This window comes from Rosa rugosa, chromosome 4 (assembly GCF_958449725.1).
Source record: "Rosa rugosa chromosome 4, drRosRugo1.1, whole genome shotgun sequence".
In the NCBI taxonomy this organism is placed as follows: Eukaryota; Viridiplantae; Streptophyta; class Magnoliopsida; order Rosales; family Rosaceae; genus Rosa; species Rosa rugosa.
Window position 1 is genome coordinate 53,659,804 of NC_084823.1, and position 27,168 is coordinate 53,686,971.

General features: G+C 37.1%; 2 protein-coding genes and 1 long non-coding RNA gene across 6 annotated transcripts; 1 reads left to right on the forward strand and 2 right to left on the reverse strand.

Annotated features, from left to right (window-relative positions):
* Positions 1 to 1,714: 1,714 nt before the first annotated feature.
* LOC133745136 (transcription factor TCP18) lies at positions 1,715 to 4,257 on the forward strand. Of its 3 annotated transcripts, none has more exons than XM_062173132.1 (3): positions 1,715 to 2,122; positions 2,253 to 3,871; positions 4,024 to 4,257. In XM_062173132.1, the coding sequence occupies exons 2-3, from the start codon at positions 2,561 to 2,563 to the stop codon at positions 4,099 to 4,101; spliced, it is 1,389 nt and encodes a 462-aa protein (XP_062029116.1). In that variant the 5' UTR covers positions 1,715 to 2,122; positions 2,253 to 2,560; the 3' UTR covers positions 4,102 to 4,257. The 3 variants fall into 3 exon arrangements, with proteins under 3 accessions (XP_062029116.1, XP_062029115.1, XP_062029114.1); XM_062173131.1 differs by having other exon boundaries at positions 1,715 to 2,116; XM_062173130.1 differs by having other exon boundaries at positions 1,715 to 2,110.
* Positions 4,258 to 4,444: 187 nt separating this feature from the next.
* Positions 4,445 to 12,454, reverse strand: LOC133745137 (uncharacterized). The gene is made up of 3 exons (XR_009863484.1): positions 12,279 to 12,454; positions 11,571 to 11,634; positions 4,445 to 4,578 (listed from the first exon to the last, which is right to left on the reverse strand). It is a non-coding gene; the product is annotated as an uncharacterized LOC133745137 (long non-coding RNA).
* Positions 12,455 to 16,487: 4,033 nt separating this feature from the next.
* Positions 16,488 to 27,152, reverse strand: LOC133742950 (transcription initiation factor TFIID subunit 2). 2 transcript variants are annotated; one of them, XM_062170675.1, is made up of 25 exons: positions 26,897 to 27,152; positions 26,450 to 26,795; positions 26,016 to 26,161; positions 25,857 to 25,923; positions 23,887 to 24,086; positions 23,632 to 23,785; positions 23,347 to 23,431; positions 23,131 to 23,222; positions 22,587 to 22,712; positions 22,435 to 22,488; positions 22,160 to 22,228; positions 21,956 to 22,053; positions 21,506 to 21,853; positions 21,345 to 21,432; positions 21,066 to 21,191; positions 20,923 to 20,979; positions 20,693 to 20,772; positions 20,552 to 20,594; positions 19,953 to 20,039; positions 19,532 to 19,621; positions 19,114 to 19,172; positions 18,950 to 19,040; positions 18,698 to 18,863; positions 18,394 to 18,577; positions 16,488 to 18,213 (listed from the first exon to the last, which is right to left on the reverse strand). In XM_062170675.1, the coding sequence occupies exons 1-25, from the start codon at positions 27,010 to 27,012 to the stop codon at positions 16,764 to 16,766; spliced, it is 4,422 nt and encodes a 1,473-aa protein (XP_062026659.1). In that variant the 5' UTR covers positions 27,013 to 27,152; the 3' UTR covers positions 16,488 to 16,763. The 2 variants fall into 2 exon arrangements, with proteins under 2 accessions (XP_062026659.1, XP_062026660.1); XM_062170676.1 differs by lacking the exon at positions 26,897 to 27,152 and having other exon boundaries at positions 26,016 to 26,177; positions 26,450 to 26,586.
* Between the last annotated feature and the right edge of the window lie 16 nt (positions 27,153 to 27,168).

The window sequence follows — 27,168 nt, forward strand, 5'->3', positions numbered from 1 at the left end:
ACTATCGTAACCGAAATTTGGGAAAACCCAATTGGTCACTCTGACAATGCGATAAAAGAAAAGATGGTGGAGCATCCCACCACACCATATTAGGAGCAGTCGTACCATAATTCGCCAAAGCATCAGCTACCTTATTACCTTCACGAAAAATATGTGATACACGAAAAGTCATTTGAGAAATCTTGTACATGGGGGGAAAAAAAAGAATAACGCATGGGGGGGAAGTACATTCTTGCCTGAACTATTTTCTGCTCTTTTTTTTAATTTTTTTTTAAATATTTTTTAGTGGAGACACTCATTTACATAGTAGGAGAGATGAGTTTTCAACCTTTTTGGTGACAGTGACATAATTTAGATGCCCTCCCCAGTCAAAGGGCATTGCCCTATGACAGAGCAGTCCTCACAATTTTGCCTCTTCGTGTGAAATAATTGTCCTTCCCTCCTAGGGTTAGAGACTTAGAGTGATAGACACAGCCACGTGGAGGCATTGGTTATCATAACTTGGAGGAAAAACACAATAACTTGATGGATATTTTTTTAGGACAATTCGAAGTTTCAAACTCAAAATGGGGAATGCGACATAATAAATGCTAATATAATTTGTGAGCTAGTTGAGAAAACAATTGAATGAATTGATCATTTATACACACATTGTTATTTTAAAACCCTGAAGTAGTATATTATACATTAATTAATACTATATTGAAGAGAAGAAATTAATACTATATTGAAGAGAAGAAAAGAGGGCTTGCTCACCATAACTGAAATTTTTTACTTTTATATCCTTAAAATATTAAATAACTTTATATATATTTCTAATTGTCAAAAATAAAATATTCAAAACTCAAATAAACAATTAATTAAGAAAATATATTATCTTCGATCATAAACTAACTACCCACTTCTAGATGGGAAACCACCCACTTCTCCTACATCCATAGGATGTTTATAGTATATATTGATGAAACTGAAGCATTTTTTTAGACTCTAAGTCGGTTGTCTCTTCGAGTGCAACACTAAATGACTCTAAACAAATGTTTCAGTTTCATCAATATATAGCTAGACCTTAAAAATATATAGCTAGACTCTAAAGATAGCTATATATGAACAACTGAACCTTTATACACACATTGTCATTTTAAAGCCCTAAAGTAATATAGGAACCATACATTAATTAATACTATATTTAAGAGAAGAAGACTTGCTCACTATAACTGAATTTTTTTACTTTTATACCCTTAAAATATTAAATAACTTTATATATCTTTTTAATTGTCAGAAATAAAAAAGTCAAAACTCAAATAAACAATAAATATTAAATAAGAAAATATATTATTTTCGATCATAAACTAACTACTCACTTCTCCTACACCCATAGGGTGTGAATAGTTTCTAGTACATATTGATGAAACTGAAACATTTTTTTTTAGAGTCTAGCTATCTTTAGTGTTGCTGAAACTGAAACTGAAACTGAAACTGAAACATCTTTTCTTCCTCTCAAGACCGGCCGTGTGCAACACTATACGTACAAGCAATATAGTCGGAAGAAAGCAATGCGATCCGGCTGGAAACCTATTTTGAATCTTTTTAATATTTTTGAAGCATATTATTTATCAAGTATAAATAAAAAACAAGACAAAGCATGGAACCTACTTTTGAATATTTCAGAAACAAAATCATATACTGAAGTACTTTCACCAAGAGTAAACACAAATTAAGCCCCCCTCTTTGTGGAGTCCATGCAATTCAAGGTCGACTTCGTTGAGGGAGAGGGTGATTGCGAAAACCATCGATTTGGGAATATTTTAATTTAAAACTCTCTCCCACCGGGTAACCACGTGAAGTGGTACAATGCAAATACTAGGTGTTTTTTCCTATCCACCCACTTCCTACAATATCTCGTTATAAAGAGAAAACACCAACTTTATGAAGAAAAGATGAGGAAAAGGAAAGCTCCTGGTCTGCAATCAATGCCTCCTTAGTCCTTACTCACTGCTTCCTTCTTTACTCCTTCCTCCTCCTCCTTCCTCTATCTCTCTCTTCTCTCTCATTATATGCGCTGCATTCAACCCCCAATAACATGTCTCTCTCAGTCCTTCTGGTCTTCACGGTAAATGTACATGTACTCTCTCTCTCCTCTCTCTCTCTCTAGCTAACTCTCTGACGCACGCTTACACTCAATAAGACACGAAGTGTATACACACAGAAATTAGCTGCAGTAGTATTGACTGTCGTGTTATATATATGTGCAGGAGGAGGCAGCTGTCTTTCTCAAGCTAGCAGCAAGCTTTCTCTGCTGGTAAAAACAGCATTTGTTACAAAACACACATGGCTGTCTTTCTCAAAGCTAGTCCTTCTCGGGTCTTCACTGTTGAAGATAGCTAGTAAAATCCTCCCATACAATGGTGCACTTGTCCTTCTCAATTAGATCCATCAATTTCAAGCCAACCGAGTCGACCTAGCTCACTAGTTGGTACCAGTACTAGCAGCCAGCAGCTAACTAGGGTTGAGCTTCAACTTGAAAACCACAACCAGATATTAGCTATATACGTACATCACAATGTTTTCGTATAGCTCAAACGCTATTAGCACCGGTACTACTGGCAATTACTACGAACCTGCCGTGCCTTTTCCTCATGACCAATCCTTTTTGATCCACAGTAGGCCTTTTCTTAATTCTACTACCAATCCAAATTGCAATTCCGCTTCAGTTATTTCCAATTCCAAACAAGATCAAGATCTACAAGAAGACCCTCATCATCATATTCATCCTCCTTTGTCTTTCTTCTACTTCCCCTCTCCCTTTGAAGACGACGATGTTTTACTCCACCAACACCACCACCACCACCACCATGACCTGTCGTCGCTTCATGAAAATACCTTATTTGCCCATCATCATCATCATCAGACCGGTACTCCTCTCACTGCTACAATGGTGGAGGGGGATTCTAACAAAGATGATCAGGTGGTGATCGGTAAGGAAGGTGAGCAACAACAACAACAACAGAAACAGATCCCGATGACGAGAAGATCTTGCAAGAAGGACCGGCACAGCAAGATTAGCACCGCCCGAGGACTGAGGGACCGGAGAATGAGATTGTCCCTCGATGTTGCCAGAAAGTTCTTTGGTTTGCAAGACGTGCTCGGCTTTGACAAGGCCAGCAAGACGGTGGAGTGGTTGCTCAATCAGGCAGGAGCTGAAATCAAGAAAGTAACAAGAGAAATGAACGGTCAGAACGAAAACCAAAGCTCTAGCACTACTACCGCCGCAGGAGCAGGTGCCAGAGCCAGAACCACATCTTCCATATCCGAGTGTGAAGTTGTGTCCGGTACAGATGAGGTCGCGACTGATGATATTATTGATAAGGTAAGCCGGACATCCTCTTCTTCTTGTGCCAAAAATCGGATCAGAAGGACTGTCAGGCAACCAAAGAAGAGTGCATTGTTTAACCCTCTTGCAAAGGCGTCGAGGGAAATGGCAAGAGCTAGAGCAAGAGAAAGAACTAGAGAAAAGATGGGGAGACAGTCAAAGCCATGTGGTGATGTTGATCAGGCAAAGAAGATGAAGCCGGACCTGAGCCAATTAAGTTCATGGAGTACATTTGAAACCGGAGAAGAATCTGGAGCTACTCAAAGCCACAACAACAACATCAACAATCATTCTCCATTGGAAGCACTTGCTGAGGTTGAAGAGCCAATAAGCAGCTTCCAAGCAGCTGCGACTACGGTAGTAGTTCATCGTCATATTCATCAAGACTTGATTGAAATTGATGGTCATGATGCTGCAGCTAACTTGGTGACAATGGGAAAGTGGAGCCCCTCTTCCACTTTCAATTCTCTTCAAAATACTTCTGGATCAATTTCACAAGAGGTATGTAGTACTACTACTCAATTAATCTTTTGTGCTGTATAACAAACATGCATATATAATCAAACCTGTAATACTGGCATCCAACATAAGGTACAATTATATATTACATAATGCTGGTACTGATCGGTTCTGACAAACACCATAATTTGCAGCAACATCAGTTTGCAGACTTTCAATTCTACGGAAAACCATGGGAGGTCTACAACAGTAGTACTCATAACCTTTTTTAACACCGCGATGAATATCGATCAGAGAGTATATATGTACGTGTGTACTAATTGCCTTCTTCTTTCTGTTTGGAATAATGTAAGATATGTGGAAATTAATTAAGTAGCTTCTTAATGATTATTGTGGAGTTCCCTCTAAACTACCATGATGTATTATATAAAAATATTATGCTTCCCTTAATTTCTACCTAATTTCCACCTTTCTCATTACTTTTTCAAAGGCATACTTATTTCTGATAAAGAGTTAGGGTCACTTCTCTCATATCAATCATATAAACAGTATATATTCATGTTTGTGTGTTTACTTAACTGATGATCATCACCATCGATCAGGTTATCTCTTTAGATGTGACTGAGTAGACATGACTTGATCATCCACTTTTTAGCTTCATGTCATGCTGCTTCCAGAGAAGTGATCCATGCATCCACATACACAAATGATCCCCAACTTCACTTCCATGATGACATATATATTGCATTCTGATTATGTGAGAGAAATGAATCAGCTTAGTTTCATATGCATATATATGAGTTCGATAAGGAAAATAGGGACTCAGAATGTTTAATCCCCTCCTTAATTGTTAAATGTATAATTGTATTCCCAGCAATTATTATATATATATATATATATATATATATCTATATATATATATAATGGAAATAGGGCTGCACTTAGATTTTCTTGAAAGCATCAAAACACCTCTGGACTCTTATAGAACAGGACTTAAGAATCTTAGTTATAGATAGGACTATCTGATTTTATTACAGGACATTTAGGAAGAAGTTTGGTTCAAATTGATGGGAGCTCAGATCTCTAACCTGTGTTTGCTATATGTTTTTATGTATATTAATCGTTGTATAAAACTTCCATCATTGCTTTGAACTTCACCTATTAAGATCTTCTTTCTTTTCTATCTTCTTATTTTATGTGAAGGCTGTAGCTGTGCTGATGTATCATGATAATCATAAGCAACGATGAATTAGGGGGAGACTGTAAAATGAATTTAAGTTTAAAAGCAAATAATAGCTTTATAACAGTAGGGGAGACTGTATGAGACTGTATGTTTTCATAACATTTGAAAGTTATGATCAATATTATTTCGAGAGAGATTCTACTTAAGAGGGAAATAAGTTAATATTATCATGACCAAGAGGGGATAGAGAACCTTAATATGTCTGCATGGAGCTAATATGCAAACATATTCATTCACTTAGTTATAAACCTACCATCGTTTCAAGCATCCAGGCATATAAAAGTCTTTAGGGATAACTTGAGGAAAGAGTTAGGATTATGCTATATCAGATATTCAATTATAATTGTCGGTGAGCCGTGACCTGTTGGTTAGCTAGTCTGACTAACACCGTGGAGGTCACGGGTTCAAATATCATTGACATCAAAGATGGAGTTGGGTGAGGAGTTACATTGTCGTCCAGAATAAAAAATATATATTCAATTATAATTTCTATTATAACTAAAAAAATCCTAAAGTATGAAAACAAACACATACAAATACTGTTAAGTATAAACATAGCTACTATATAATGGTTTACATAGGGCTAATTAATTGCCTTGTCAAAAGCTATAGATTGGAAAGCAGAAAAGAATGTCTTCTTGGTTCACAGTGATTAATATAGTTTATTTGGATGGATAGTAATTTCCTGTGTTAACAAAAATATTGGTCAATCGAAGTAGCATGTGTATAAATAGTACTGTCTAAGTAGCTAGAAAGAATATATGAAACTCAGCTTTCGAATTATAAGACAGTAGAAAAGTTGCGGCTTGAATTATGTAGGTATCAATGATGGATATATATGATGGCAACATTTGAAACTTTTGGCCAGCTGTGGTTGAGCTGCCATATGCCATATATGTTATATCCAGTTCTAAAGTCTTTGCTAGCTTGATCGACCGAGGTGCATGTGGTGTTAAACAGTAGAGGGTGGCGACTGACTGCAATATGGATCAAATAATGGACAAATATATGGAGGTGATGTAGAGAATAAAATTAAATCCATTTGATACGGACCAAGTTAGACTTGCTACCAAGCTTAATCGGTTAATATATGTGTGTGTATTATGTATATATTATCGTGAGGCTTTGTCCTTTACTCTTTCTAGCTTTTGATCATTTGCTACATATATGTGTTAATTGGTCCATATCATCCATTCAAAGCTGGATAATTTCTGCCAAGCTAATACTAAATGAAACTATACAAAGAACGAGTCCAAAGCTCGATAGAAATTTATATATACCAGGAAAAAAAAGAGGATGGAATCAAGCACAACTAGTGTATTATGGTTCATTTCCAGATGGTTATATATATATATATATATATATATATATAGAGAGAGAGAGAGAGAGAGTACTAAAGGAAAATGTTGGTAGTAAAATGGAAAAGCTATATAGATTTTCTTAAGAAAATTACAGGTGAGATGAGCTCAAGAGAGGTGCAAATAGAGTTAATAGCAAAAGACAGATCCGATGTTGAACTCAGCAACAAAAGTATTAGAAAAGAGAATATACAAGAAAATTAAAGAAACCAATGAAATATATCTGTACTGTAATGGATAAAGGACTACAGATGCATTGCACAGACATGTAATTGATTGGATTGGAAAGAACAGCAGACCCATTTGGATTTTAACGCACGTCACCTATAGAATTTCATGAAAATATGAATGAGTGCATAATTGGTTGATAATAGTCAGTGGTTAATAACATATGGCTGGTACAGACTACAGACAGATTTAAGAGGAAAGCCTTCATTTTATTGTATTTTAGAGTACGTGATGTTTCGAATTTTTCCCGTCAAATCAATAAAAAAAGTGTAATAGTTAAAAAATTCAGAGCATCGCAAGTTTCCGAAACATTTTTTTTTATTGTTCAATCACACGGTGTCCTCCAAGGCTAGCCTAGAGACTAATCCGTGCTCGGGGGATCTTGTCAGAACGCTTCCTCCCCCCTGACAACCAAGAATATATTGGGATTTAACTCCAATAAGCGTAGGCGGGATTCGAACCCGGGTATGGGGGTATGGAGCCTCTTACCAACTCGACCACCTGTGGTGGTTACAAGTTTCCGAAACATAGTAAAATGTTCACCTTGTCGTATCCAGTTCTGCCATGAATATTGTTTCTTGAGGAGTAGACGGCATAAAGAAAAGCGCGGCCATTAAGTTGGTTCTGAGATGGCTATAAGAACCTTTTAAAAAATAATTTATTTTACAGTGTGTTTTGATGAGAAAATTATTAAATTCGTAGAAATTTATAAATGATGGAATCTACAACTTCATCAATTAAAATTAAAATTATATTGTTTGGTTATATCTATCTAAATGTGTAATAAATAAAGAAAGTTTAAAACAAATAAAAAAAATAAATGCAAAAAAATGTTGTTTTGGAAACAAATAAAGAACTAAAAATTGAATACCATGAAGAAATTCAAAATTACACCTATTTTGGTAGAAGTTGAAGTGAGGATTCAGACAATGAATTCATTCTTTTTTCTTCCACAAAGAATTTTAAAATTTTCAATCCAAGAATGTCAAACGAGGGAATTGACTTGTAAAAATTATGAAATCCTCATTTTCAATTAAATAATATCATCTTTTCCATCACCCAAACACACTTTTAATGCAAATATTATACATTAGATCACAATAATGTAATATCTGAAATCATGTTTCAGTTGAATTAGAAAAATAGGTGATTTTATAGTCGTTTTATAATGAATATTTTAGTCCATTCCTATTTAATAGTGCAAATGAATTTAAAAAGTATAAAAATATTTTTATATGTAAAATATAAATATTTCTCCATTTTTGATGATGTGTCTCTATTTCACAAAGAAAACAAAGATGATCTAGAAAACTATCAAGTCCTAAGAAGGCCTGGGTTTAAAGGTGAGGATGGAGATGGTGCTGGTAGACCCATCTTTGACCAACGATGACATGTTCTCTAATTCAAATGCATCGAAACGTGTGTTTTGGACGCTTTAACCCTGTTGTTTCTCTTGTTTTTGGTCTGAATTAAGTCTATTTCTTTTCAACCTACCACGGCATTTTGTCTTCCCTAATTCTAGTCATTTGGTCTGTCATATATACTTCAGTACCTCTTCATCTCAGCTTATGAAATTCCACAAATTTTACTGCGTTTCACAGAACACTTGAGCCTGTAAATCCCGTAAAGCTCTTCATAATTAGTGTAAAGTTTTGGCCTTACAACAATTAGCCATGGTTTGAAATTTGAATTCTCTAATGGCATAAGCCCAACCCAGAAAATACTGTCAGAACTAAGATTATTGCATCCCAAGGGTTCACTTTGCTCAAATCAAATGCCCTTTACTTTTTCGTTTTGCTGCAGCCAAAGAACATATCAACATTCGCCAAAAAAAAAAAAAAAAAAGAACATATCAACACTTAAGAAAAAAAATAATAAAATAATACCTATTGGCTTTTTTTAATTAATTAATTAATTAATTTTTATTTTTTAAGTAAAACTCCTATTGATCAGTTATTTGAATCCTTCTTTTACTTTTCTAATTTCTAGGTAGTCCTTGTTAGCTTTCTGGAAAAAAGTTACCCAACCTGGAAACCTTGAGAGCAGATCTCAATGACTACCAGCTTTTCACCAAACAAAACATGATAAGGATAGATCAAACCCACAGATCCAGATCTTTGCAGTGAGAGATAAAAGGAGACAAATAAAATTAATGTGTACCCTAACTAATTAAAGCTGTTGATTGCAATTCTATAATAATAATCATCACCATCATCATCTCCATGGAAAAAAGAAGAAGAAGAAGCAAATCAAACCCTAAGATTCATCATCTTTGCAATTTAAAACATACGGAATGTAAAAAAAAAAAAACTAATTATACAAGAAAACTAATAGGAAGCAGAGAAACGTAAACATGAACTATTTCTCTTGATTTTTTTGCACCAACTCTTACCTTCTGGGTTTTCTGTTGATGTTGATGCAGAGCAAGATCGAAGAGAATAAAATCTTAGAAAATTCAGATCCTATGAAGAAAAGCTAAGATCTAAAACCTTTAAAAAAGTACAATATGATTGTATTAGAAATTAATTCCTTTTCCAATATCTGCAGAGAGATCCAAGGGCAAGAAAAAGTTCATCCAACCCAGTAAGTGACAAACCCTAATAATCAAGCTGAGAAACCCTAAGAGAGATAAAGCTGAAAAAAAACCTAGTGGTGATGATGGGAATTGATCAATCACAGCTTTGTTTTTGAGTGGTTGGAAAAATCGTAGAAGTGGGAAGCACCCAGCCAATGAGGTTTTCTGAAGAAGGGCACTTGTGAACTGAGAAGTGACCACTACTTTTGGGGCGGTCTAATATTCTACTCTAACGCATTAATTATTTAGTGCAAGAAATAATTGCTACGGCTCTTTTCCTTTTCTTCTTTGTCTTTATCTCAAACCGCATGAGCCAGGCCTTGAACTCGCTTCAGTCAACAAATATCTAATTTTTTTCACCCAAATTTTTGGTTGATGAAACAAGTTTTAGAGGCAGAGGAATATAAAGCCACAACTCTTCCTTTAGAAAGTAGATACCTAGCGCACAAGTAAAAGATTTGTTGACTATAGGACCGCTAAAGCCTGAGAAGTTACAGTGGGAAAATTGGACAAGCTTTTTCATATTGGGGTCTTGTACACTAGAATGTCGGAACGGACTAAATGAACATTACTGTTACGAGCAAGTTAGATCCCTTGGAAAAAACAGCTGGGGACTAGGGAGAGAAGGTTCAAAAGTGACCAATTTGTTATTTGAGATGCTCAAAATAAGCTGGCAAGCGGTATAGGCGTGCCAAATAGCTACAGAATATTACGAAAAGAGGGTGGAATTTCCGGACTCTAAGGAGAGCAAGAATATAAGTAATCAAGCTGCGGAAATCTGTATATGCTTTGGAAATATTGATTAGTGGTCACTTGTCAGCTAGAAAAAAAAAAATTCTTATGAATTTCTTGCTTCTGTCTGAGAATAACAAACTATATTAGTAAAGTACCTAATCCTTGTTTCAAATTTAAACCAAGTATAAAAGAAAGAAGGATGTCACTCTTATAGTAGTTGGGTAAAACATTATATCCAGGCATGTCTAAAACTGAAACTAAACTAGCAAAATTTACACTAAACACCCAAAGTATACCCTAATTAATCAGTATAATATACACTGAAAAACAGATTTAGTTCATTTGTAGGGTATGAAAATCTCAAATTGCAATTTAAGTCTTGCCAATATAATTTGGTATACTCAACATACTAATTGACATGGCTAAGCAAGCAACTGATTAATCACATGGCATGCCCAATTTGGCCATATACGTTGCCTAGCTAGTATTATAACATGTTTGATTCAACTTTGTCACAACTCACAAGTGACCAATGAGATTAAGAATAAGAAGAAATTCACACATCATCGGTTATCTTGCGTTAGATAGTACTTCTACATTGACAACATAAAAATTTCATTTATTCAAACTCTCTACATTGTCTAACATCATTACTTCTCGAGTGCAACCACAAGATAGATGGTGTTGAGAATATAAAATCTCACATTGTCATCGTGGATGAACCAAGCTTAGCTTGAAATCTTTAACTTGAGTATTAGTTAAAACTAACTTTCTAGTAACAAAAACCATGTCAATAAATTTTAAAGGGTTCAAAATATAAAAGTCCCTGATAAGTTTTCAAAATTAGTGTGGCCATGTTCCGTTTGTTGGCTCTATCTGAATCTCATTTGCCTCATTTGTCAAATGTCAAAAGCTATTAATAGTTTAGAAGATCATGGTAGTTCCATACATTTAGCTCAAATCAACAAACTAACTAAGCTAATAATATATGTACTTGTAAAGAAGTTATTGTCTCTCCTGTATCAAGTTTTCAATATATAGTATGTATTCTAGTATTCTACTGAAAAACTATATATCAGCCTTCATCTCAACAAGAATGTACTGAGTGCCTAATTAGTAAAAACCAAAACAAGCAGGTTACATTTAGTATGCCTAGAAGTTTATCAGAAGCTAGGCTAAGGTATCGTATATGTTGTTCTGTTATGTTTTGGTGAAATGAATAGATACACCTCAGTTAGCCAGTTGTAAAATGAGAAGCTAAGTTAAGCTAACCAAGTCTAAAACTCTTGTACTGTCTTACCTGTAATTAAGTTTTATCCAGCAATAATCATCATTTAACTTAGGTACACTAGTACTGGTTCTGAGGCTGAATGGTTATAACTAACAAAACAAATGCAGGTGGTGTTTCTAAAGCATCATAACCTAAGAAATTCTGTTTGCTCAAGCACTAAGAATAAGATATCATAACAATTGAAAAGGAACGATCACCACCGTAACCATGATTAGGAGATGAATTTCTTATAATCAGGAGTCAAATCCTTGCAATTAATTAATAAAATGAAACTAGAAGTGAAGGAAACAAATGAAAAGGAAGGTGAGTACCTTCAAGGCTCAAAGTAGCTCGGAGTAATCTTCATGAATCACATTAACCAATTCTGGAGATCAACTGAGAAAATCATGGCTTGATCAGTAAACATTATTAGTAGTTGTAGCCAGAACTTCTTAAAATCCTTTACATATCTTCTGTCCATAATCAGCATATACTTTTTTTCTACATTCATGTTTTCAAACATTTGTAGGACACGCTGTTCAACTTCAAGAACAAACATGACTGCATGAGTATGATCATTCTAATTGAAATGCCATTTCCTGCTCATACACTAAACTTTTATACCCTCAGAACTGAAAATTTTCTTTTGAAACTGTAAGTGCAATTTTTTTTTTGGTCTGATAAAAAAATGTAATTGCATGTACAGAGCCACAGAGATGTTCAGAGAAACTATACACAGAGATATCAGTACCCAATATGTTAATCTCTAACTAATTACTTGAATTTCAAAAATTAAATCCATGTCATCAGCCATTAAATTCAATGTGAGGAATAGAGAATGAGACTGCAAACTAGCAATTGTAGATGAAACTTAAAACTCATCGAATTTGTAAATGTTAAAGCTTAGAGTTTATCTAGCTTTGGTCCTAGCATATGCATAGAGATAGACGCAGTCTGATACAGGAGATTAATGCGTGTTTAAGTTGGATTATTGCATTAATCACACAGCAATAAATACGTTAAATATATGTACTACGTACGTAAGTACCCTCTTCCATCAGTAAACAATGTCGTCTGAACTCTTTGATTCTTTTCCAATAGAAGCGAGCTGCATGATGCACAATACTGTCGACGCCTCAACCACGGAGGTACAATTCCTCTGCTTCCCTGAACTAACAAACCTGCGCTTCATCTCCTCCACGATCGTTTTTCAAAGGTTTTGAAATCGTTCTTTTAGGTTTCTGCATTGTCTGCTGGTCTAGATTCTGTTCTTTGGGCCTGGCCTTGTTCTTTTTGTTTACCCATTTTGGGCTTTCTTTGGTAACAGAAAAGAGTTAAAACCCAAGCCCAGAAATTCAAATAATACGATCGAGGCTTTTTTTACTTAGCGGACCATTTTAGGTTTTTCTTCTTGAAAATGTTAGTATTAGTGCAATGGCTTTATGAACTTATTTAATGTGGTATAGAAAATTTGCCAGTGTTGCCTTTCTGCTATCTTAATAAATGGGAAAACGGCCGTTGACCAAATGGAAATGCCCTCCACAGGGTAGGTTGAAAATAAATGTAGATGGAGCTTTCAAAGTTGACAGTGGTGTTGGGGGTATTGGGGTGGTGATCAGAGATGATTTGGACACGGGTATTGCCGCTATTGCTAGGCCCTTAATATGGAGGCTAGCTGAGGCGTTCAGAGCTGGTCTTCTACTTGGTCTTCACCAAGGCTGGACGGAAATAGTTATTGAGAGCGACTCTGCCATGTTGATTGCCGCACTCAAGAGTGAGGAGGAAAATTTCTCGGAGGTAAGTCGGGTTTTTAATGATTGTAAGGATTATATGACTGCTTTTCAATCAGTAGAAATTCGACATGCTTAATGGTGTTGCGCATAGGCTTGCACACCTTGCTAGTTTTGATTGGCTTGATGATGTTTGGTTAGATGAGACTCCTGCTATTATTCAGGATGTGCTCTACGAAGATTATTGTAATTATTCTATTGTAGCACGGGATTCAGGTTTTATGTCCCCCCGTTGCAAAATTCTACTATTAATATAATAAATGAAACCGAGCGTGGGGCTGAACCTCCCAGCTAAGCTGGGTTCCAAATTCCTTGCAAAAAAATAAATAATAAAATAAATAAGTGTTAAAATTGGTGAACTATTTCAGAAATTAATTCTATTGTAATTTGTTTAGATACGAATCTTGTTGCAACTTGTGTGTTAGAAGCTTAGATACCTAAATAACGATGCACAATACATCAATGGTGTCCCTTCCACCGCGAATGTTGCATATCATGACTTCATTCTTAATTTTTAGTTCAGAGTTAGTAAATGTATGATAACTTTTGTGTGGAGTTGCTCAGTACTCAATAGACCACCAAATGTTCTCGGGGTTATGAAGTGAATAAGGGCATATAATCAGCAGCAAGGGTATCAAGAGAGGAAAGTGGAGAGAGTTTTAAAGCTTTTCTTTACAATGAAAGGCAGAACTAAAGCAATGAGGGCGTTATATAGTCCTCTACTCTGATAATTATAACACAATTATCACACCAAATCCAAAAACATACATAGGTTGCTTGAGCTGTACCTGGCATGAAAAAAAGCTTCGAAGTTCGAACGACAACCTTCTTGAGTTGAGTTTTAAATTGATCGATGAACAAGATATTTCTGGTAATGAAGCAAATGATCGAATACGTAATGATATATATATATATATATATCAAATTAATTAATATCAGTTGGCAGAAACTCACCTTATAGAATTGCAAGTAATGGTTGGCGCTGCCGCCTTAACTGAAGAGCTAGCTTGATTTTGTGAGACTCGATCGAGGAAAGGGAAAATGCCAACTTCAAAGCAGACTCATATATGTCCTGGATATATAGACAGAAAGAGATAGAAAGAGAGCGCGAAGAGAGACCCTGATATACACGCTAACGGCTAGCTACTGTAATCTAGCTAGTTTGCAACTTTGCAACCGGCTCGATTGTTTTGAAAGTTCCATCTAGCTTCATAACCACAACCTAGCTCGATCATTTCAGAGTTTTTTTCCTTCTTTTTTTTTTTTTTTTGGGTAAAAAGTAAACGTGCTTTTTCTGCTCATAACAAGAAAAAGTATAATTATTAAAAATTTACTAAATCATCTGCAAGAGCTGGAGCAAAACTGCATGTATGTACTCGATTTTATTTATTTATTAATTTTTATCTTCGAGGTGATAACAGTACAGTAATCATTTGTAGCAGGTTGCACTACTGTTTGAAAACAGAAACGACAAGATCGCAAGGGAAACCGAAAGCTACAAATCTGTAAAAGGAGTATGCAGCAATAAATGCAGTAGCTAACTTGGATTTCCATCCACAAACAGAACCACATGGATACATGTGTATGGACGTACGTGTCTATATATGTATTATAAATCAATACACACACACACATATATAGAGAGATAAGAGAGAGAGGCTATAGCTAAGCTGCAATTCTGAACTGGCCGGTGCCTGTAAAGAAAAGGAAGGCGTACGTACAATGTTTAGCTGGGAACGTAAAGGACTAAAGGTAGTGCGCAGAATAGTATCACTGACAGAGCTAGTCATGACTTTGCTTTAGCTTCAGCTTCAGCTTCAGCTTCGAATATAAACCTGCAATTCATTGATTGACGACGATGCGTGGTTGTTAATTACTCTCTACAGTAGTCTATTATTACGGCTACTCATATATTGCAGAGCCTGCAGGCTAAGGTTGGGTACAAGCTAGCTAGGTTATATATGAAGGCCAGTCTGGACAGAGCTGTCTGACACGCTCAGCAGTCTCATTCCTCTTACACGGTAAGTTTAATTATATGAGGTCGTTCAGTTCTTAAGCCGAAAGATCAACAAGAATAATAGGCGTTGCAAACTTGCACTTCCACCCTATATATACATACACTGCAACTAACAAAAAGGTGAAAAAGTTGGAGCAAATAATAAGGGCGTATATATGATATCACAAATTAAAAACTTTAGTAACTAGGTAAAGAAATAATGAAATATGCCAACAATATATATCAAACCTCAATCGATAAGATTACCACAAGTGCTCCAAACACGTTCAAATCTCTAGTGGTTCCTAGGTCATTCAAGTAATTCAGTTTTATGTGTAATCTACATATAAGGAGGGTTTTGTCACCACCAATACCTTACTAGATAGTTAGGTAAACAACTCCATCAAGTGGTTGACTAGTTTCATACAATGATGCAATAACAATAATAGCTAGCCAGATCAAGCACTACATGAAGTTCTCATCGGTCTACCACTACAGCAAAAGGGTTTGAAGTTTGAACTTTATGTTTATTGATAATTAGGTTAAATTGACTATACATAGGCTGATGCCATGGACCATTGCTGCATGCAATGAAGGCTTTTATTTATGGTAGCAGGTCTAGTGACTTAAAGTCTATGTTTGAGACATGCAGAGTCCTTTGTTATTAATTGCAAGCAACAGACCCTCTTTCCAAACCAGATCCTAATTTTCAGTATAAAAGCAGCAGCTGAGAATTAAGCCACGGTAGGGCAGCACCTGCTACTAGCGTCGTGAACCAAACAGTAGTTTCCGTACAATTGGGGAGTGCTTCTATAATCTCGTGAAATCCAATAAAAAAATCTTGTGCAGAATCCAGTTGAAGTTGAAAGAAAATCTTCTAGGCCTAATACGGAAAAACTTGGGTCAGAATCAGAGTCCCCTTACGTGGCAGTTCGATTGGAATTCAGATGGTGAAGCTTCCGTTCCGTGGTTATTCTGCCCAGAAAATAAAAGCACAGTAAAGAGACAGTTCCTCGTGTCCCTGTTTGTGCTGCTCTAGTCATAGCTAGCTACACTCATGGTCTGTCCAATCCTCTCATAGTGACGTGGAATTCTCCTTTTTTTTTTTTTTTTTTTTTTTGGGAACAAATATCAGAATGAGCAAATTGCAGTCACCTTTTTTTTTTTGGTGCAAAATTGCAGTCACCTTTTGGCAGAATAGAGTTTAGGGTTGGCAGTCGCCAGGTCGTTTTCGGTCATTTCATTTGCTTGGTTCCTCCGAATTCTAAAGTTGATGATATCCACAAGGACAACTTAATCTAATCTTTTATACCGAAGGCATAGGAATTCTAAAATTGATGAGATCCACAGAATCTAAATCTTTCAGCCTTAATCTATTGCGATTCTTGGAACCACCTATACTAGCCATTTTTTTTAGAATCTGTCATATTTGTTTACAACCTTATGTATCCATGTCAAACAAGTTAAAATGCAGTACACCAATATGCATTGCACACTTTCAAGTAATATTTCTATGCAAACTGACTGGGGTGATAACTCTATGCCGGGAAAATTTTTCAAAGGTTACAAAAGAACCGATATGGTTGCCAATGGCGTTTACAATTGAGAGCAGTTATCTCGAACAATTGTCCCCAGGCTATAGCGACAATTCATTTGGTGGTAGCTATTGGCAATCATGAATCACGTAACCACAAAACTCTAACCCTCCCCCCAGCAAATGCATCATTACATCCATGAGCCTATGATTTGTCCAGAGTTCGAAATTTGGTTTTAATACGAATCTTGGGGGTGATGGTTTTAGTTCCTGATGCTCCTGATGCCTCGGGCCTGGTCGCTTCAACAGTTGTGAGGACTAATTTGTTTGATCTACTGGGCTCAACTGGTTTCAGTTGCAAAGTTGCAGACTTCATTCCAAGTACATCCTTACTTGGTACGTCCAGGGAAGGTACTTTGGCACTGTCACTCAACAACTTCGACAGCTCCTTCTCTTTCTGCCTTTTCTCCTTCTTTAATCGTTTTCGCTCAATATACTCGGGATCATCTCGATGGCCTTTATCCCGCTTCCTTTTCTTGTCCTTGTCTTTCTTTTTCTCCTTTTCCTTCCCGCGAGGCAGTATATCCACTGTGCCAAAAGAACCACCATTAAGATCATTCCTCGGAGCTGAAAGAGCCTGAAGGCTTGCGTACTTCTGCACATCTGCATCTTGGTTATCTTGCATGAAGCTAGGTGATGAAATATCGGGTCGAGGCTGTACAGAAACTTTGCTTGAATCAGCAGTGCACTGCAATTCCCTTCCTATATTATCATCAGCATCACTTGCAAATTTTGCACTACCGATGCTAGCAGTCATCCGGGATCCACGATCATGACAAGAGTTAACTTCCTCAAAGTTTTGGTTGCTAAGGCTCACAACTTCTCGGAAATTTCTGTTAGGTGCATCCACAGAAACTGAACTGCTAGCATGCCCACCTTGAGATCTCTCAACAGTTTGATTATCGCCTTCTTCTGCTCTGCTATTAGTAGCAGATTTTTTTACCCTGATCTTAACAACTGGCAACTTCCGTCTGTGACTGTTGGAAATGGTATCTGCTTCCTTGGAAGGTTCACGAACTGCCAAGTTATCCATGGAACGATCAGGAACTATCAAGATATCCTTGGAAGGTTCAGGAACTATCAAGATATCCTTGGGAGGTTCCGGAACTGCTGCCATGACATCCTTGGAAGTTTCCACAGCACCCAAACCACCAGTGGAAGGATCTACCACTGTAACCAAATCATCACTGAAAGGTTCTAAAGGACCCAAACCAATGAAAGCATCATTGGGAGGTTCCGAAGCACCAAAATCTTCCTTGGAAGCTTCTGGAAAGGCCAACCCATCTCTAAGAGCTTCTGGAGATGGAACTGACAACCCATCCATGGATGCTTCTGGAGCTGCAATGGACAATCCATCTCTAAAAGCTCCTGGGGCTGGAGCGGACAACCCATCCATGGTAGCTTCTGGGGCACCCAAAACATCTCTGGAAGTTTCGGGAACAGACACACCATCATGTGCATGGTCAGAAGGAGGTTCCTGAGATTTACTTTCTGGAATGAAAGCAGCAAAAATGTTCTTCTGCACGTGTAAGCCTTCTGCATCACCTAGAAGCAATGGTCGATGATCTCTTGGCACTCCATATAAGGTTGGGGGCCTGAAAATGGAACTCAGTGTAAATTAACTACAAAATAAATGGACAAGATTGGTTTTTATTGAGAACAAATGTACTCCTGATAGCATGAACAAGACAGAATGTCTTTCATCTTTAAGTGTCAGCAGTGTAGTGTTACTTCTTTAATATGTAAAAATATACATACAAAAAGAGTGTTCCAACCTTCCTGCAAGGATTTGTAGGATGCAGAATACGTGGTGACGAAGAAAGATATTATTAAATGCCATCTGGCCTTCAAGTAGGCGAAGTAAAGCCACAAGAGTCTGGCTCTGAACTTCATCCTCACAATCAGATCCACCCCTTACCTTGCATAACCTCATAGCATGCACAGCCAACTTCACCTGACCTGTAATCAAGGAATATATACAATAATGAATATACACATAGAAAGTTAAACAAAGGGATTCTAATATTCACGTGGTGTAAAAATCCAGAAAGTTTTTCCACTGAAGATAGTGACAAGCACCTCTGAAGGATGGCTCTTCATCTAAATATCTCATAAATAATGCCAAAGCTGCATCAATGCCTTTGCAGTGGAATTCAAGATCAAGGAGTGCTCTGCTTGCTTCAACCCTAACTTGCCATATGGCCTTGATATCGCGAAAAGGTTTTACAAGTTCAAACACACGATCCTGCCGCAAGTCACAATCATAAGAACACTACATTCAAGTACAAGAACTTTGAAATAGCAATCTCACTAGGTGATATAATTACTCACAAGAGGAACAAATCCCATAAGTTTCAAGGCAATATGTGTCAGGGACCTGATACAGCTGACTGACAAGACACCATTGTAGCTAGGCATCAACCTGGTACATTCATTTCCAAAGAAAACATAAATTAAAGGAATTACTCGATGCAGTACGAAATAAGTAAACATACCTGTCAAATTGCAAAAGCCGATCAATACGCTTAAGAAGAGATGATAAAAGGACAATACTCTGCATGGAGTGAAGAAACAACCAGAACACTGTAAGCGGTCAAACAAATATAGCATAGAAGCAAAATGAGCCTTTTAGTTTTCATGTTGACGAAGTAGACACTGGATTGAAAGTAATATCAACTGCTATCCAGGGTGAAATCAGTGTTCATTTAAATAAATTTAATATAAATTACAGAAACACACACACACACACACATCCAGTGTTCATTTAAATGAATTTAATATAAATTATAGAAAAACGCGCGCGCGCGCACACATATATGTGTGCCTGTGTAGAGCAACATAATGTTCATACAGAACTGCAAGACGAGGTATGGCAGCCACAATAGAATCAACGATATTTTGTATAAAACAAACCTGTTGCCCAAATTCAAGTTCTCCGACAGACTGAATTAATGAAGAAAGCCAGAACACATCAGAATAAGAGTTCCCATTGTTGTCATTGTACTGTCATACAAAACAAAAACAGAGTTAGAAACAGACTAAACCTTTAGAAATTAATGGCGGAGGAAATGAAATAATATATAGAAGCAAGACAAGGAAATGAAATAATATAATGAAGTGAGTGTTTCACTGTCAAAGAAAGGCCGTGCATAGTACAGAAGCAAGACAAGGAATAAGTTCACAAAATTTTACTTGGTTATTAAGTTTGGAAAGAACTTTTCTGAGACCAATTATAGGCTTGTATGACCATATAGGCCAAGTGAAGGTTCTGTTTTTGGTAACCATATATATCCCTGGCTCATGCAGGTATGATAACTACCCAAAACGTAATTACCTTCAACAGTTGTAGGACAAACTCAACAGCCTCTCTTGGGCTTTTCTGGTCAGCAGCTCTAACCATAGCTACAGCATGTGGAATTGCCTGCAAGTTATAAAAACAACTATTATATCTAGAGGGTCCTTGACAGCTTCACATGCATAATTTAACATTTCTTAGATATGATGATAGCGATGTATATCCCACAAGTCGAACCGTCATATAGACGAGTAAGACACATTTTTGAAATGAATCTTCAGCGCACTTAATCCATATTTTTAGGGTTGTGGACTTGTGTTAGGTCCATATCAGTTGAGAACTGAGCACGAGTAATGAAATGCTACGGTATTTCTAATAACAGAAGAATGTCCAAGTATTTTACGGCAAACTGTTCAAACAGGTGCTATACAAGTACAAATGGTATGGTCCTGCTTGCTCTTTGTTTCTCTGATATAGACTCTAGTTCACTTCTTGCATCATACTTTTTGAGTTTTTGATGAATATAAGTTGTATGACATGAGACATTTCAATATTTCATATACACTGCAAATCATACAAACCAGCCAACCATGGCACATGACGAACAACTTATTACATATCCTACCTCATTGCATTACCTCAAGAACTAAGTATTCGGGAATATCATGGAAGTCATTTGGCCTGGCAACATTAACAAGAAACAAAATTGTTAATTGTTATTTTCTGGAGTAAGATCACCACAATTTGCAGTTCAAATAACACATGAGTAAAGAACATACTTGGGGAGTCCAATGTTTGCATCAAACCTTCGACTTTTATAGAATGTCACCAAATGGAGTAGACCAGCCCAATCGGTATCCTGAAGAAAATAGCACAGTGCACAGGTCAATGTAAAAGTTGATCTGTGACAGGTACAGTAAGTAAACAACAACAAAAACTAATATCAGAACTCAAGTGAATCAAGGATTTTAAGTATCTAACAGTCCGAGGCAATTAACAATAGTAGTACCTCAGATGCTGTATTAGCCAATGCAAAGGCGGCCTCAATTCGAACTCTCCAGAAGGCCTTGGGATCAAAGAACAAAACTTCATAAAATTACTCTCCTGGTGATACATGATTCCACAGCAGTATAACTATGAATTTGAAAATACCTTGGAGTCAATGAGGAAGTTATTAAGAGCATTAACAACAGAAAATGGAAGCTGAGGTAAGGATTCAAGCATTGCAATTGCTTGTGCCTGAGCAACAACATCTTTGTCCTTCTCCAACTGATTAATCTGATATGGCAACCACCATAAAAATAGTCAATGACCAATAGACTTATCTAACATGGGAGAGAAATAATTGATTGAGCATAAGCAACACATTGATTAACCCACATGTTTATAACTCCATAAAAGCATGTAGAATCACCACAATCTCATACGTACCCACATCTGTACAGGTTGATTAAAATGAATTTCAGCAAGGTATTCCATTTCTGGGTCTGCCCTCATCCACAGCAACGGAGATTCCATACTGCCAAAAGAAAATTTTCAACATGCTGAATATTTTATTCAATAACTGCTAAAGCATTAAGTTTATAATATACCTGGAGCGTATATCTAGGGCAGGAGTTGCATCTCCATTATCATCTGCTCCATCAAGCTTTGAACCCTTTTTAGGCTTCTGAAAGCGTCTAGCAGCAAGTTTTGAATGACATTGTATTTCCAGCAGCTGGACTGTTTCTCCAGCCATTGGCAGAACCGGATGGTCAAACGTACCATCAAGTTCATGAACTCTGATGCTCATCATTCCAGGCCATCCACTATCACTGTCACGCTTTTCAGATTCTGAATTAGCATTAACAGTTGAAGCACTTGAATCCGACATTTCTGTGCACCCACGTAAAACTGCAACTTCAACCATATTCTTTCGTTTGTTGTAGGAGAAGCCCATCCTTCAAATTTTAGTACCAGTGAACAAAAGCATATAAGTAAATGAATCTGGAAAAGAGATCCAGGCATGAAAGAAAAGAGCATATGTAGCACATGTATGATACCTCAGCACTGGACAACCACACAGTTCTACCCAGCGAGGAAAGAATTCTTTGAGAAAAGGACGCTCAAGATTACCAACTTTATTAGCAAAATGCCTAAACTGCAAAACACAATTTATGGCATAAAAAAATTTGAGGACAAAACTATAACTGTAACTGCTAAAACATCATATTAAACGATATTTCAAAAAGTGATGTTGATGTTACCTCCTTAGTACTGAGAGATCTCAGAGAACGCGTCTTATCTTGAGCCCTCGAAACTATTGTTTGCAAAATCTGTACATGAAAGAATGCCATATAGTGGAGAGTCAGGATGGACCAAAATAATAAGAAAAAAATAATGTAAGAAGTATACAAGTGACTGCATTGCAAAATCCTTATGTGAGAGTGTGATGAAACAGAAGAAACCACTAAAAGCAACAAACTAACTCAGATGAGCCAGGGCAATTCATAAAAGAGCAAAAAGTTTCAAGGATTCTTACTTTACGGAAAGACTCGGGTCCCATCTGCTTTTCCAACATTTGAAGTATAGCCACCTTTTTAAGAGGTTCAATTAGTTAATTGGTAAAGGTGGAAAAAAGTTAGAGCATATTAAGGTAATAAAATAATGAAAAAATAATCCTCATGAACTCACAGATTTCCATGATCTAATCTTGCTGTATATTCCAATGCACTGAGTGCCAAACAAATCCTTACAAGAAGCAGTGGAGCTTAGAGCAGTTGCACCACTATCATCTGCTCTACAAACGGCACAATTTGCCTGCAGATACAGAAGCAAAACATTAGCGGCATGAATTAGAGTTTAAAAAAGAAGAAAAATGAACAGTATAAACAACTCTCATGCTAGAGCTCTCTCTTTCTTTCTTTCAAGTGGACAAAGACACAGCAAATTGAAGGGAAGTAGGAAAGTGCAAAATCGGTGTTAAAGAAACGAGAAATCTAGGAGAGAAGAGATGTGACTTATTTACATAGCATGAGATAATTAGAATGGGGCATGCTATAGCTTTTTCTTTCTTCCTTCCAGGTGGACAAAGACACAAACTGAAGGGAAGTAGGAAGTGCAGAATCGGTGTTAAAGAAACAAGAAATACTTTCTAGGAGAGATGAAATGTGACTTATTTACAAAGCATAAGATTATTAGAATGTGGTAAATGCAAGTTTATGAGAAGAAAGCAAACCTTGTATCTCCGATAGCGGGCTTCATTATTTCCTAAATACTTTTTTATAAATAAATCTGTCAAAAACCCAGCTAGACCATCCAGCAGCCACTCTGACAATACGAGTTAAGCAATGATGTTAAAGCCAGAATTCTCAAAACATTTAAAGACTCAAGTGATTACCAATTACTTAAGTACCAACTAAACAGTACATACACTCAGATACTACTAGCTTACCATCATTCGGTGCATCAGGAGTGATATAAACACCAAACCATTGTCTTGCAAGGGCAAATGCAAGTTTAATCCTCGTGTCAATAGTCTGCGTGAAACATTTTATACCCATCAGCTCGATAGGACGCATGCTATGAGGGACATAGTTTCCACATGGTGACCCGAAGGAAGTGAATAGAGTAGGTATTTTGTCAATATATGCCAAAAACAAGACCTACACTATTGTGCTGACAGTGCTGTTATTTGAAAACTTCAATAAAAGAATCTTATCCTTCATCAGTAACATACCTGATCAATAATCTTCTCATCAAATAAAACTTGAGAACTGATAATGCTCATGGATGCCCCTGAACTCAAGGAGGATACCGCCATCTCAGGCTCTATAAAAACTTGTTTGTATGACCCAAAAGGAAAGTTTACCGCTAGATAATCCTTGTAACAGCTGTGAAAATAAGAATATAACATTAATGGAATGACGTAAAATGAAAGAAAAAAAAACATTTTAAATTTAAACGGACAGAGTCATAGACTTGGAAGACGAACCTAAATGCACCGTGGAAAAATTCTACAGTGTTGCGAAGCTTTGACAGATTTGCTGGCAAGCACATGTGAGATATTAGACCAGATTGGTGGTCCGGAAGGATTTCAAAGGGTGCAACCACCAAAGATATCCACCGAGCACTAACTGGAACATCTAGTCTATAGACATATGTTTTGCGAGGCGGATCATCCTTGCTCAGAACCTGCATAGAAAAGTTGTCATACATATTTACAAAATTAACAAATTAAACACAAATCTGATACAATTAACAACAAACTGCACAGAGAATCTTTGTGAGCTACTTAAATATCAAGACAGGATTGAAAATCTAAGTGTCAATAATCGACATTCTATGTGCAACTATCTGTTGGTATTGCAACCCTTATCCCACCTATGACACATCTCACTAAGAGTTTAATAATACAGTCTCCAAGAGATACTCAAGATGATAACACTATGCTTCCTTTTATAATTAACAGTTTTGTTCCCTACAAATAGAAATAGAAAAGCAGGATTCTGAAACAAGAAACTCAAACTCAAAAGTACAAAAATAAGCAATAGAAAACATAAAATAAACAAATGCCACAGGTGTTCAAAAAGGCTGCAGAGGTGGACTTTACAATAGAAACTTAACCAAATCCAAGATCTTAAAATCATTGGGTATCAAGGAGCACGATGAAACTTCCTTTAGGTGCTTGTCATGGTACCATTTATGTCCGCGGGAACTTTACAGAGTAAAATGACTATTACAACTAGCCCAGGTGTTCAAATGCCACAGGTGTTCAAAAAGGCTGCAGAGGTGGACTTTACAATAGAAACTTAACCAAATCCAAGATCTTAAAATCATTGGGCATCAAGGAGCACGATGAAACTTCCTTTAGGTGCTTGTCATGGTACCATATATGTCCCGGAACTTTACAGAGAGTAAAATGACTATCACAACTAGCCCAAGGGCAGGGGTTTTTGAAGAGTGATATCTAGTAGAAATACAATTACTGAAGTTATTACTGAGGGCCTTATGGTCATGTAAATAACAATTGAAAAAGGACTAAAATTGTGGATTTCAACTAGTATTTAAATGATCAAGATTAAAGGTGAAGGAACACAAGAGTAGAGGTTTATCTTCCCTTTTATGAGGAAGGCAGCAATTCCAATTGCCTCTATGCTGCATTTTTTTATGGGAACAATTCCTGGTATCCAGGAACAAGGTTCTAACCTACGCTTTCTGTTTGGCAACAAGCTACTAGCTGAGGCTATATCAACCTAGAAATGTGGCCCATCTTCCATGGTTGCATTTAACTAAGAATTTGCAGTAATGGATAAAATAGTATCCAGATGATGGTGAATGTTGTGTGTTCACTCAAAAGCAAGATGTACTTTGCACCTGAAAGTAATTGACCCAAAAGAATATTGTTTGTTCAACCACCCAATTGAAACTTCCACTCAACAGAGGGTCAATCCAGTAGATGCCTGCGGTGAGCGTGGATCGAACACGCGACCTCAGATTCAGTCTGAGGCTCTCCCGACTGAGCTATCCCCGCAAATAATGCACCAACAAGGAATGGAATCCCAGTTATATTGTGGCAAGGCATTGTCTACAAATTGGTAAGAACTAGCTTTGGTACTCTCCTTTCAATTTTCCTTTTTTGGTTATATATTGTACGGAAAATTAACTGTTCCTCACAATCTTTTTCTATTTTATCCTAATCAATATTTTGAAGGGACTGTCAACAAGAAAATGATTAGAACACACAAATTTGTACTCCAACAAAATACCAAGTACTCAACCAACAAACAACAAAACCTGACCAAATTTTTTGGATTTATTCTGTTATTTCTTCCTCTCTTGTGTAATTACATTTTGCACACTGGTTACTGTATTCATTGGAAAGTATGTGCATTTCTTTGAAGGAAAATACAAAATATGCTGGCATTAAACTTGCAAGTGTCAGGTGTTCTATGTTCAACTCACCTGGTAGAGTAAGCTTCCATTGCTAACAGCCACAAGATTCCGTGCCACAGTAAACTCCAGATCATAGCTGAACATGCAACATTTAACCACCATGAATATACCAATGATTGTTAATTATACCAAATTACTATAATAAGGGCTGTGTTACACAATTATTACCAGCAGCTCTGTGAACAGTCATCCATACAAGGGAACCAGCACCTTGCACGCCGCATTTGGTTATCGGTGTGTAGCACATTATTACAGAAGTAAATCCCTGTCTCCGCTTTCTCTACCCAATAATCAATCCGAACCAACCTCAAATTCTGCACCAACATCAACCTACATAAGAACCACAGAAAAAGATAAACCCAATCTCAACACACTGTGCTAATTGAACCCTCAAGAAGATGTCCCATTTCTTGTACATGTCATTCCTGGAAGCTAGTGGGATTAAAGCAACATTTCCCCTGAACCCTCATTTTGAAAACTCGAAACAAGAGTATGGCAGCAAACCCTCAATCACATGCAACTATAGATAATGCACAACTATCCAAGCCGAAATTACAATCTTTCATATCTCAAAACCACAACTACAAAAATTAAACCATAACCTGCTTGGCTTCTTCAGACGACTGTTGCGCCGCCTCGTTCTCCACCACCACCTGCTCCTGTACTTCACTTCCAGCCTTGAAAGCCTTACAGCAATTAATCAGTAAATTCGGCACCAATTCTCTCTCAAGAGCCGACAAATAACTCGAACCGGCCGCGTCAGCAGCAGAGCTCGGTGACGTCACCGAGCTCCAGTCCCTCTCGCTCTCCGAATCCCTATGGTTACTGTGAGGATAGTACTCAAACTCCGTCGGCTCGCCGTCGACGGAAACACTCTCAATCCCCAAATTCTCCGCGTGTAACCCTACAATCCCTATCTCCGGCACCGTAATCTTCAGCTCAGTGTACCTAAAATCGCAACAGCAAGCTAAGCTAAATTGGAACCAGAAATTTCGAAAACCTAAATCCGAATCAGCTTAGGGTTTAGATAGTGAGGAGGTGAGACGAACCCGTAAATGCGACGGTTGGCGAGGTCGATGGAGAGGCAGAGCTTCTGGTGGCGGACGACGGGTCCGGAATTGTCGGGCTTGGCGTCGTCGTTCCTGGGCTTGCGAGGCTTCGCCATGGTTGGAAGGAGAGGGAGGCGAGATCGAGCTCGCTCTCAGTAGGTGTGTGTGTGTGTATCTATTTTTCGCTGGGAGATGAAATGAGACAGAAATATAAAGATTATGAACGAAATCAGGGTTTTATTTATAGACGCACTCCATGGGCTCCCTCTGGT

Coding starts and splice junctions, on each gene's coding strand:
- LOC133745136 (XM_062173132.1), top strand. CDS start 2,561: ATGTTTTCGTATAGCTCAAACGCTATTAGCACCGGTACTACTGGCAAT. Junction 3,872..4,023: donor CTGGATCAATTTCACAAGAG/GTATGTAGTACT, acceptor CATAATTTGCAG/CAACATCAGTTTGCAGACTT.
- LOC133742950 (XM_062170675.1), bottom strand. CDS start 27,012: ATGGCGAAGCCTCGCAAGCCCAGGAACGACGACGCCAAGCCCGACAAT. Junction 22,713..23,130: donor CCCGCTATCGGAGATACAAG/GTTTGCTTTCTT, acceptor CTGTATCTGCAG/GCAAATTGTGCCGTTTGTAG. Junction 19,622..19,952: donor TTGTCCTACAACTGTTGAAG/GTAATTACGTTT, acceptor TTTGTATGACAG/TACAATGACAACAATGGGAA.